At 39.1% G+C, this 12,471-nt stretch overlaps 1 protein-coding gene across 4 annotated transcripts in view; it reads right to left on the reverse strand.

The window, feature by feature from the left end:
- Nucleotides 1–1,538: 1,538 nt before the first annotated feature.
- tmem54b (transmembrane protein 54b) overlaps nt 1,539–12,471 on the reverse strand; it is an 11,136-nt gene continuing 203 nt past the window's right edge. The window contains exons 2-6 of one of the 4 annotated variants that reach the window (XM_036566299.1): nt 9,670–9,870; nt 9,345–9,404; nt 6,922–7,113; nt 4,023–4,154; nt 1,539–2,560 (exon numbers count right to left, since the gene is read on the reverse strand). In XM_036566299.1, coding sequence (XP_036422192.1) covers nt 2,333–2,560; nt 4,023–4,154; nt 6,922–7,113; nt 9,345–9,404; nt 9,670–9,822 — 765 coding nt within the window. In that variant the 5' untranslated portion in view covers nt 9,823–9,870 and the 3' untranslated portion in view covers nt 1,539–2,332. Of the gene's footprint in view, nt 2,561–4,022; nt 4,155–6,921; nt 7,114–9,344; nt 9,405–9,669; nt 11,384–12,471 lie in introns of those variants that run through there. The other 3 variants (XM_036566298.1, XM_036566297.1, XM_036566300.1) reach the window with 3 other exon arrangements.

Genomic DNA, 12,471 nt, shown 5'->3' on the forward strand with positions numbered 1-12,471 from the left:
GGCACAGGCCAGCCTCTTCGCTTGTAGGAGACTGAGCAGTCTGCATTAAACACAGAAAGCTGCATCTCTACCCAGGAAAAGCTGTCCAGGCACAATTAAAAGCGCTCTTTTGAACCAAAGTACTCACATGGATACTGACACTACTGAGTCTTATTTGCTTGGAACATGTGTCCTCATCTCTCAGGTGTTCTCACAGTTCTACTAATGCTTTCATTTTAAAAATCTCACACACGTGTGAAACAATTCATTTTAGACAGAAAAAACTATACACCAATTATTTTTGTTTTTGCATCATCAGTTCATGCTTGTTAGATAACACCAGCTTGTGAGAAAAGAGTTGTTAAATATAAGGGCCACTGTCTAGTTCAGTTAAATAAATTTTTGGTGTTTTAAATTCAATTAGACTACATTAGCTGCTAACTTTTTTCTAAAGGCTGCAAGTGGTTAGCCTTAACATAACAATTAACATTGTTCAGTGGTGGCCTAGCTAGTAAACATAGATAAACAAATGTTAATATATCTATGTTGTTAAACTAATTGTTTTCCCAAAAATTTTATTTACATGATTTTACACTGACCCCAAATGCAGTCAATCATCCAAGACTGAGTTTGAAGGTGGAACAGTTATCTAGCTTCAATTTAAGCTTAAATGTGTAAAATAAGGCCTATCCATGCCATTCTACTATATCTTTTTTTTTATCTTTTTAATGAGTGTATGTAGTTTGTCAACATAATTAAGCAAGTATATGAAGAATTTGGCATGCATTTAAGGAAAAGGTTTTGGTGACTATTTACTTCCAGTGTTTGTTAGCACTGTTAGCCTGGCAGCTCCAGTTCTAAACTAAAGAGGCAAAACCTAAGACACCAAACACTAAACACATCTTGTCTTGCATTTGTGGTGAGTGGAAAATCATGTAAATTTACTACTATTTCTTTAACATCAATATACTAATGCTTGTCTATCTACAGTTAAAAGCAATTGAACTATGCTAATGCTTAAGTTAAGGCTAACCACTTGCAGTCTAAAAATACTTTAAACACTTGCATATCACTGCTATTAGAACAAAGCCTTGTATCTCTATTTTTGTTGTTTTTCAGTGCTTGACAGATTTTGAAAACGCCTGTTGCCGTTTACATTGTAAATTTCACGATAAATGGACCAAAAGAAATGGCCCAAAATTACTTGGGGAAAAGTCTAGTTACACTGACTTACATTAAAAATAAGTGTGTTTTTTCCTTCTTCTCTAAAGTTACCATTTTGGAGATACAAGATTTTGTTTCGACAGCAGTGATATGCTGATGCTCATGCTAGCTCTGTATTGAGCTGCTTTGCCTGACTTTTTGAAATGGAAAGTTCGAAGGAAAGATGATTGGGCACTGTGGGAAATCAGGGTTGAAACGGGAAACTTCATAGCTTACATACTGACTTTTTTTTCATTATTATGTATTATATAGTGAAGCACATGCCTAAATTTGGTCTAGTGACTCCCCTGGACATCACAAGGTGAAATGTTTTCATCACGCAGATGAATCACAAATGCATTAATCCCCATTTTATTAATTTGTCTAAATAACATCACTTCAAGCATCTCAGTTAAAGGTCAGAATTTCTTAAAGTAAAATAAATACGCTGTTCTGTTTACAAAGACATATTTGCCCACACAGATGCTGCAAATATTAAAGGACAGGCCTCAGAGCTGAGGTAGTCCAAACATAACCTTTGGGTTTCACGCAATCCACTCCTGTATGTTCAGCTATACATTCACACACACACACACACACACACACACACACACACACACACTCACACACGCACTCGTGAACAGCAAGCAGTAACACACTCACTAGGCAGCATGTCATAGTTCAGTTTTCACCATCCTAAATGTCTTGTAATGACAGCAGCAAAGCTTTTTTACAAGTGCATACTTTAGGTAAACCAGCCAACATGAACCGTATTATCTGTCAGTTTGTAAACGAGTGGAACCCACCAGTTACAGGCGCACTGGGGAATTACACTGATTTTTCATAATTTTTCAAAAACTGCATAATCAAATTGTTATGATGTAATCAAAGCAAGTGGTTTGACATGAAATGCAGAATTTTGTAAAAACTAAGCTGTAACTGTTGTGACCCCTTGTTCCTGTCACAATTATTATAAGGGATCCAAGTTCTTAAGTTAATCTACTATGAACCATTTTACGTCAAACCACTCTAAATAACTCATGTTAATGGTAGAGTTATGCAGAACTTTTGAAAAATCAGTGGAATTCCTTTAATTGATCTTCATTCCAGCAGAGCCCGGGTTTGGCCAGAGTAACGGCGAGGCTCATAATTAGATCCAGAAGCTGGCCCTGTTGAGCTGGGCCCTGTCGAAGCGGGTGGGGGAAGGACGATTTTGGGCAGAGCGTGTGGAGCTGTACAGCCGCTGTGACGCGCGCAGCAGCTCGTGCTGTTCTGGGGGTCGCTCCGGCAACCTCTCCTCTCCGTCGCCTCGGTAACGGCGGGGTGGGGGGATATAGTAAGGGAGGACTAGGGGCTCAGCTGCCCGGAGGGTCTTCACCTGAAAACAGCACACACAGTGCCTTACAGTCCTGCTGCAGTATGAGTCATCCATCATGTCCACATACACACACACGCAGATACAGGAGCACCCACGGGTGAGTCACACATGTGCCCGAACACACACTTTTTCTATCTCTCTCTCTCTCTCTCTCTCTCTCTCCCCTCACACACACTTTATTGGACTGCATGAGTCATCACATGCACGATGCACCCATTTATATAAACAGTGTGGGGGGGGGGGGATAAATGTCTGACCTCACGATTCAATTGGAAGAAACGATTTCAAACATCATGAAATACAAATAAATCTACTATTTAATTTATGGATAAACTATACACACAGATTTTTACTTTCGAAAATAGCCTCAGAATTTTATTTTGGCCAGAAAATAAACCTAACTGAATATTGATATAACTACAAGGGCTAGCCTGAATCTAAAAAATGAAAACCTGATTATTTGTTCATGTTGGTATTTGGTCATCAATTCGCATTCATAACCTTTGTCTTTTTTCTAGCCACAGTTACATTTTTAAGTTTATTTTAAAGATAAAGTAAATTATATAGATTTTAGCTGGTTCATAAATTTATGCTAGACATACACATCACCTCACCTCAGCGAACTGCACCGCTTTCCATGCTAAACACTGAAGCTAAATCAGCAAAAATGGCCATGAATTCACATCTACGGCATTTTAAATTACACTGACAAAAAAAGTCACTGCAAAATTTACAATAAGAGGTTGGTAAACCATGTAGGCAAGACTGTAATTCTAATTTGTTACATCTTTAGCATCTATATGACTCAAAAGCTGTTTTGAATGAGAGGGCGACAATCTTCTACACACACAAGTAGGCTGGGCTTCAGCCTTTCTATTAATACACTGTTGCCACCCACTGGATGCAGTAACAAACATACTTACAATTAAGGATAATTATAAACGTAAATATTGTTGCTTTTAGGGGTGATTTTGAGAACGAGTATTCAAGTACTCATTCGGAAATTCTAACAAATATTCAAAGCCTGTAAACTGGTGTTCAGATACGGCCTAATAATTAGGGATGCATCGATATGGAAATTATGGGCCGATGGCAGTATTCAATATTTTTTATGCACATATCTGCTGATGCAGAAACGGTGCATTAGCATTATGCAGAAATGTATTTATTTCTATGTAGTATCCATTGAGAAATGCTGAAAAACTAATAATATGCAGACGTTTTCATACTGTAGCCCAGCGTTGTCTAAATACGCTGCTCTTCAGGAGTACAATAAATACATCAAATAGCAGCTTAGAACATCTGTCCTATCTAAACATCTGTGCCATGTTGATATTTTTTAAAAAGCAAAGTATCAGATGATCGTGTAGCATTTTTACACTAAAGTATGCAGACATAAATGATGCAGGAACATGTGTGAGCTGTGTGAATGAGGCAGTTTAAAGAAGAGAGCTATACACACCGATCTGCCTTCATACTGTGGTGCAGGTTTGCGGCGGATGAAGTTGATGCAGACTGCAAGGCAGCGGCCTGAAAACAGCACCTCCACCACACTCATGAGAATCAACGGCACCCACAAGATCAGAGTGGTGCTCTGAGAGAGTGAGGGAGAGAGAGAGAGAGAGAGAGAGAGATAAAGAGAGAGAGAGAGAGAGACACTGCTTACACTGAGCATGCCTGTGTTTGTGTGTTCTCACACATGACAGTTGGATGGAGGTTTGATGGAGAGCGGCCAATAATGTGCCGTCAAGATTTTTAGCCACACTGCAATACTGTGACCAATCAACTCACTCCAGGCTTGTTAATACGAGGCAGTGGTCAGGGGAGAAGGAAGCACTTCAGGCTAATCAGAAGAGGCTCTTGAAAATGGGCTTTATGAGACAGTCTGTTCTCATAGAGAAACACAGCAGTGCACACAACCCCACCCCGCCTGCCCCCCTTCCTGCATTCAGTAGACAATAAAACTCTAGCCTTATGGGGAGTAAAGTGTTGGAGAGAGAGAGAGAGAGAGAGAGAGAGAGAGAGAGAGAGAGAGAGAGAGAGAGAGAGAGAGAGAGAGAGAGAAAAGAGAAAGAACAAGCAGACTGAGAGAGAAGACAGAAAGAGGAAGAGAGAAGAGAAAGACCAGAAAAGGCAAAGAGAGGGTGCACAGAGAGAGAAAAAGAGAGAGGTAACAGAAAATACAGAAAGAGAAGGAGAAAGTGACAGTAAAAAGGAGAGAGAGAAGGAGAAAGAGGGAGAAAGAGAGTGAAAAAGCAGAGAAAGGTAGCACAGAGAGAAAAAGAGAGGGTAGGGAGCAGTTCGCCCTCCCAGTGTGTACTACTGTTCTGCTCAGAGATCATGATGAGCGCAGTTTGACGGACATGACGAACCACACAGAATTACATAACAGTATTTTGTCTGTAATATTAGCAGGTGCAGTGTGGGGTGGGGTGGGGTGGGAGCATGTGACGTCTGTGTGCTTAACAGGAGCAAAAGGCATAACAATTGTAGCCTCCTCTTAACCAAAAAACAGAGAGCATCAGAACGCAAATCCTCCGGGTGAGAAATTGTGTAACTACACAGTGGCAGCCTGCCTTGTAATATAAACCATGTAATACCCATATTCCCATATTCAGAGAAGTCAGTACAGAATGCCCTTTCCTCATAGGTCATGGATAAAAAGGATGCAGTGTCAATGTCTCTCACCCACTGCTAGTCTAAAGCCCAGAACCTCAGCCACATCATTGCAAATTATACGACCAGTCATCCTATGCATTCACATGCTTTTGCTTTACCCTGTTTGAGAACTGAGACATTTGAGTAACTTTAGGAGAAGAAAAAAGTGCAGTACAAAAGTCTTATGGAGCCATGAAAACTGTTTAAACCAGTTTATCTTGTGTTTTTTTTAATATAACATTATAAGAAATATGAATAAAGACATAAATAAAAGAAAAAAACAAAAAGAAAACCAAAAATGTATTATTTTAAAAAAGAACACGGTTAGAAGAATACATGTTTCTCACTACACTCCAGCCAACACTCTGTTAGAAACCATCAGCAGCACTTGATTTATTTTAATGAAGGACTGAGTAGATCAACTACATACGCACACGCATGTAGTGGGGTTCAAAAGTCTGAGGCCATTACTGAAAAAGCTTCTAGTCTGTATTCTTCTTTGATTTAATACTAAGTTTTTATTAGGTGTTTGTCCATCTTTTGCTTTTATGACAGCATGCGCTCAAACTGGCATGACTCAGATCACTAACAGTGACAAATGCCTCTGATGAGTAGATCAAATCCACAGACCCAACAAAATCTGACCTTTTTGTACAAAGTCCTGAGCATGGTCAGTGTCATTTACATAAATTTAAATAGTGATGTAGAAAATGTATATATATATATATATATATATTCACACACCGATCAGGCATAACATTATGACCACCTCCTTGTTTCTATGCTCATTGTCCATTTTATCAGCTCCACTTACTGTATAGGTGCATTTTGTAGTTCTACAATTACAGACTGTAGTCCATCTGTTTCTCTGCATACTTTGTTAGCCCCCTTTTACCCTGTTCTTCAGTGGTCAGGACCCCCATGGACCCTCACATAGCAGGTACTATTTGGGTGATGGGTGGTAGCAGTGCAGTAACACTGACGAGGTGGTGGTGTGTGTGTTGTGCTGGTACGAGTGGATCAGACACAACAGTGTTGCTGGAGTTTTTAAACACTGTGTCCACTCACTGTCCACTAGACGCACCTGCGTTGTTGGTCCACCCTGTAGATGTAAAGCCAGAGACGATAGGTCATCTCTTGTTGTACAGTACGAGCTAACCATCCTCTAGTCCTTCATTGTTAGTCACAGGACGCTGCTGGCTTGATATTTTTGGTTGGTGGACTACACCTCAGTGACACTGAGGTGTTTAAAACTCCAGCAGCACTGCTGTGTCTGATCCACTCAGACCAGCGCAACACACACTAACACACCACCACCACCACATCAGTGTTACTGCACTGCTGAGAATGATCCACCACCCAAATAGTACCTGCTCTCTGAGAGTCCATGGGGGTCCTGACCACTGAAGAACAGGGTAAAAGGGGGCTAACAAAGTATGCAGAGAAACAGATGGACTACAGTCTGTAATTGTAGAACTACAGAGAGCACCTATATAGTAAGTGGAGCTGAAAAAAATGGACAGTGAGCGTAAAAACAAGGAGATGGTCATAATGTTATGCCTGATCAGTGTATATAAACAAAGTGTTTTTGGCACGATTGCTTTACTGGGGGTCAGGTTTCAGAAATGAATTACACAGATCAGCAGTGCACATTCTCACAATGATCCCACAACAAGCACAGTCACCTCCCCTTGGTCACTCACATAAATGCGGGTGGGGTCAAAGGGACACTCATCGGTGATGCTGAAGTAACTCATGTCATCAGGTAAGTTGCAGTGGAGAAGGAGACCCTTACTGCCGTGAACGATGGCCCAAACCAGGGACACCAGCAGGCCAACGGCTGAGGCAGCAGCCAACAGAACACCTACAGCACTCAGCACGCACAGACACCACGTCTGAACAAACAAGAGGCAGTTTACTGACTAGCAGCTTTGCAGCGGTGACCTGCACACATACTTTATACCACAAGAGGGAGACAACACCAACAGAATCAGGACATGCATATGGCGTGTTGGCAAGCCACACTACGCCTATAACAAAACAAAAACACAGACATACATTAGTCCGTTTATCAGGTACACTTACCTTGTACTTACATTTGTTGGTCATTTTATCAGGTATACCTACAATATTAGGTTTACTGACTCTAGTCCATCTATTGCTGTACAATTGGTCAGCCACCCTCTACCCCATCAGTGGAAAGGGACCACCATAGGACCACTGCTAACCCAATATTATTTGGGTGGTGGACATTTCTCAGTACAGCAGTCATACAAATGTGGGTGTGGCTCTGGTATGAGTAATTCCAAAAAGCCCCCCTCCCCCCACATAATGTCAGGTCAGTATATTAGCCACACTCTACCCTTTTTCCATTGATAGATGGTTTAGTGTGAATAATCATATTGTTAAAAGGGAATTCCATTGATTTTTCAAAAGTCCTGTACAATTCAAGCGTTGAGTCATTCAGAGAGGTCTGATGTGAAATGCAGTATTGTAGAGAAACTTACAAACTTTCTTTAAAATGGTGGTGATAGGAACCAGGGGTAACAATGTCTACAGTGCAAATTTAGGCATTTTAGCTACTCTCCCAAAGGACCAGTGAACCTATATACAATATTCATAATGGTAACTTCTGGTAAATCTGATAAAATAAGTTGTATTTTGCCAAACTACACCCTGCATGTATGCCTTGCATGTGAATGGATTAAAATCTAATTTAGAAAAAAAAAAAAAATGTAAACTTTTGTAAGGGAGCTTTTAGAGGCATTAAACACGCTGGGTCGTCTGGTTCCCATTACCATCACTGTAAACGATTGGGACTTTAAGTTTCACAAACCACTCTGAATGACCTTGTTTACATCTTAACCATTGAATTATACAGAATGTTTAAAAAATCTGTGGAATTCCCATTTAATAGAAACAAATGGGCTACAGACAGTAACTGTATACCAGGTAGCATGGCAGATGAGTGTGGGTATAGTGACTAGCTTAGTGTATGTCAGTGACCCAGCATCACATGAGGTAACATGATATACAGGAGGACTAAAAACTGGGTAAGTGTAAAGCTTTAAACGACAGTCATTCCTTCATGTGTAAATTAGGCTGCTATGTCTGTACTGGACATCACAGCAGTGTGAAAAGGCCACAGAGGCTTCAGCCAGTCAAAGACAAAAGCCCTAAAGCCAATATCAGTGCAGAGAATGGTGTTAAAAAAGGAGTGTCACTCTAGGTCTAGATTTCAGGTTGTTATTTCTGAAGCACCTGAGGCAGAAAGAGGTATGTGACTGGGTGGGTGTCATACTGAGCTAGCAGAAAAGCCTGAAAACAAACTGGATTCACTAGACTATTCACTACACAGCAGGACAAAAACTCAGCATAAGTATGACAGAGACAGACATACAGACATTTGTTCATGATGACTGTGCATTAGTAAGAATGAGCTCCACTGTACAGTAGACCAGATCTTGAGTAAGAGATATTTGCTTGTGCTTTAATTAATGGTTAATCATGACACAATTTAAAGGGGACTTCCACAGATTTTTCTAAATTTCTGCATAAATAAACTGCTAAGATGTAAACAAAGTCATTCAGAGTAGTCTGATATCTAGCGCTCTTTTCTAGAAAAGAGAATTGTTTACAGTGGTAGTCATGGAAACCAGACATTCAATGAGTTTAACGCCTAAAAAGCTGCACTGCAGAAAGTTATTACATTAAATGGTTACAAATTTTTTTTTCAGTCATTTTTCAACATAATTTTTTCAATACATTAATAGCGAAGAGGTACATGGAGGATATGGTAAAGCCAAAGATTTTTTTTTTAATTTTCCACTATTTTACCATAATTAACATGACATATAAAACCTCAAGACATATGAAAGCTCAGTGGTGGTTTTGGATAGTACCTAAAATGACCATTGTAGACATTGTTCTTATCACCACTATTGTAAAGAAATTTGAGTTCGCATCAACAATTTCACATCAAATCCCTCTGAAAGACTTCAGAGTATTTACAGCTAAATATTTCAATCATGCTGAACTTTTTACAAATCTGTGAAATTCCACTTTAACAATCAATTCACATAATAAACCAAATTGCAGAATAAATAAAGACTGTTCAGTCACTTACCAGTGGCCGACTTTTCTCATTTTTAGAAAGGACTATAGCCAGTATGCCAACAATTACGCCCTGCAGAGATTAGAAAGAGAATGAAAAAGTAGTGAGTAGTACAGTCTCTGTAACTAACAGCCTACTGTACAAGTGGTACAGTGACTATACCTAATACTAATACCTAATACTAACATAATTTGGATATTTCTTTTAGATTTATTGTATGGATGTTTGATTAATGCATTATAATTCACAACAACATGCCTTTCTGTGTGACAATGTTAACAGTATTGGTTAAAGATGGTAACTGATGGAAGTGCCTCAAGAGTCTAGCATGTCTCACCGCAAGGCCGGCTGCTAGAGCTAAGATGTTGGAGATGGCGTACTCCGGCGTCTGGGCACCGATGCTGACGTGCCTCAACACTGTGCCATGTACCAGCGCTCCCAGCAGGAAGTTCACGTGGCCCACCAGCACCATACACAGCCCTATCTTCATTAAAGACTTGGGCTGCACCAGGCTGGCACAACACACCCCTGTGACAGACTCACACACATACACAGACATACATGACCTTTTAACTGCTACAAAACAAGTACTGTTTAAAGGGGAATTCCACCCATCTGTCAAAATCGCTGCATAATTCAACCACATAAACAAGGTCATTCAGAGTAAACTGGTGTGAAACCGGTTACTGAAGAGAAACGTACTGATTTCTTTACAGTGGTGGTGATAGGAAACAGGGGTCATGATTTATACAAAACAAATATATATTTTTATTTACTATCCAAAACCACCAGTGAGCCTATAGGTGACTTAGGTTTGTGTATGTAATGCTGATACTGCTGAACACCCTGTTAATGCCCTTCATGTACCTCTCCAACCTTACTGTATTAAAAAATCCATTTTAGGCTATAATGTCCTCTTAAAACTATCGTAAATCAATATCTCAGGCACCATGCTAGGTATTCGTTGTATTCGTATATGTTATAGCTTTCTATGACGTAGCTTTTAGAGGCATTATATACTGCAGACATTTGGTTCCTATCACCACCATTATGAACATTTCTAACTTGATAAGTTTCTCTAGAAATGATCTATTTCACAACACAACACACTGAATAACTTAGTTTAAATCTAGCTGTGAAAAGTCAATGGAATTCCCCTTTAATGTACTCTGGGTTTGTGCTTAACAGGTAGTATTAAAATGATCTACTTCTGTCTAAAGACACAACTTAAACTCTACTCACCTACTCAACTAAAATTTTAAAGACTCTACTTCTGTATATACTCTCATGTGAAAGAAAACACTGTTGTGGTCAGATCAAAACCTTGTTCATGCACTTTGATATTTTTTTTCTTACATTTTACTGACATTATTTGAAAGTGCCATGCAGTGCTATGCATTTCATAATAAACAAACCAACAGAATCATTATCTGTAAATTTTTTGGTTAAGGTTAAGAATGTTTTATCCTTCTCCAGTACAGTTATTTAAAAATACAAGTTTTTGTTCTGACCACGACAACATACTCATTACATGCTGTTTCAGTATGTTCTTTAAGACATACAGCCCTAACATATTCACTTCCAAACCTATGCTGCAGTTACAGAAATCTCAAATTCAGGAAGTCAGAGTGATGAGTCAGTTTGACCTACTGGCTAATGACCATACAGTGTAGCTTGCTAAATAAATATAAGTTGAATATCTATACACAGGACATGACTCAGGGAAATGAATAAAAAATGACTGTCAGGTTATGTTGGACATCTAAAGAGTGACCTCTACTGCTTCAGCCCTAACTAGCTTTTTTCTACAATGTACATCGCTAAGCTTGACAGGACATCGATATGAAAAGCAATAACAGAACACTATAAACAAGCTAGAGAGAATGGTTCTTTCAGAAAAGCAATCAGGGAAAAGGTAAAGCTGCCAGCAGCTGCTTCTCAACAGTTGATCATCACCACAAGACTCTTCATTCACACTAGCTGAGCTGAAAAGTGTCACAGACAGACAGATTGTCTCCTTCTGAAGGTGAAGATGCCCAGCACCAAATAGCAGAATTGTTGATAAGTATTAAGTATTGATCTCATACACAGTGGTCAGGGTGAAGACTACATCAGAAGTGTCACCTCCATTAATCATTACACAGTGGATACACAGTCTGACGTTACAGGCTCAACAGAAAATGTTCAGATTTCAATCAGTGAACCTACACGTATCTCCTACATGTGTCTCTCTACCCTCCATGCATTTTTTAAAATAGATTTTAAGCCACTGCAGACAACATCTCAAGTATAGTAAAATGTATTCATAATCGTTTGTATGTAGTAGTTTTCTGTGAGGTAGCTTTTAGAAGTATTAAACTCTTCAGACAACTGGTTCTCATCACCATTGCTGTGAACAATTTGGACATGCAGGACAAGTTTTTATAGAACATAGAATTTCACATAAACCACTCTGAATAACTTTGTTTACCTCCATTTAATTAGGCAGAAATAAAAAAAAATTGTCACTCATAATACACAGAGGCCACATTTTACTATATTGAGGCCACAAATTACTATGTTAAGGCCACAAATTAGCTATATTGAGGCCTCAATTTGCTATGCTGAGTTCACAAGTTACTATATTGTGGCCACAATATAGTACATTGTACTACATTGTGGCCATGAGTTAGGAGAAACTTAACTCGTGGCCTCAATATAGTAATTTGTGGCCTCATTATATTAACTCGCTGCCAGGCCTTATTGAATAATAATCCCCTTGGCACCTTACGGACCCCGTCCTTATGAAACACATGAGCCATTTACGTTTAAAAAGTGAAGAGACTAGCATCCATTTAGCTCCTAAGATTGATTATATTTCTGGGAAACCCATATATATATATATATATATATATATATATATATATATATATATATATATATATATATTTCTGGGAAACCCATATATATATATATATATATATATATACATACATACACACACACACACACACACATTTAATAATCTTTTTAAAGTACTTCTGATCTTCGTACAATAACGATCAAACATCCTTCGCTGCACCTGTGACTGGGTCACTTTGCATTTCAGTTACACCGATAACTACTCACACCTACTAGTGCAGCTACAGCAGCAGTTTTA

The sequence above is a fragment of the Colossoma macropomum genome, unplaced genomic scaffold (assembly GCF_904425465.1).
Source record: "Colossoma macropomum unplaced genomic scaffold, Colossoma_macropomum, whole genome shotgun sequence".
NCBI classification, from domain to species: domain Eukaryota; kingdom Metazoa; phylum Chordata; class Actinopteri; order Characiformes; family Serrasalmidae; genus Colossoma; species Colossoma macropomum.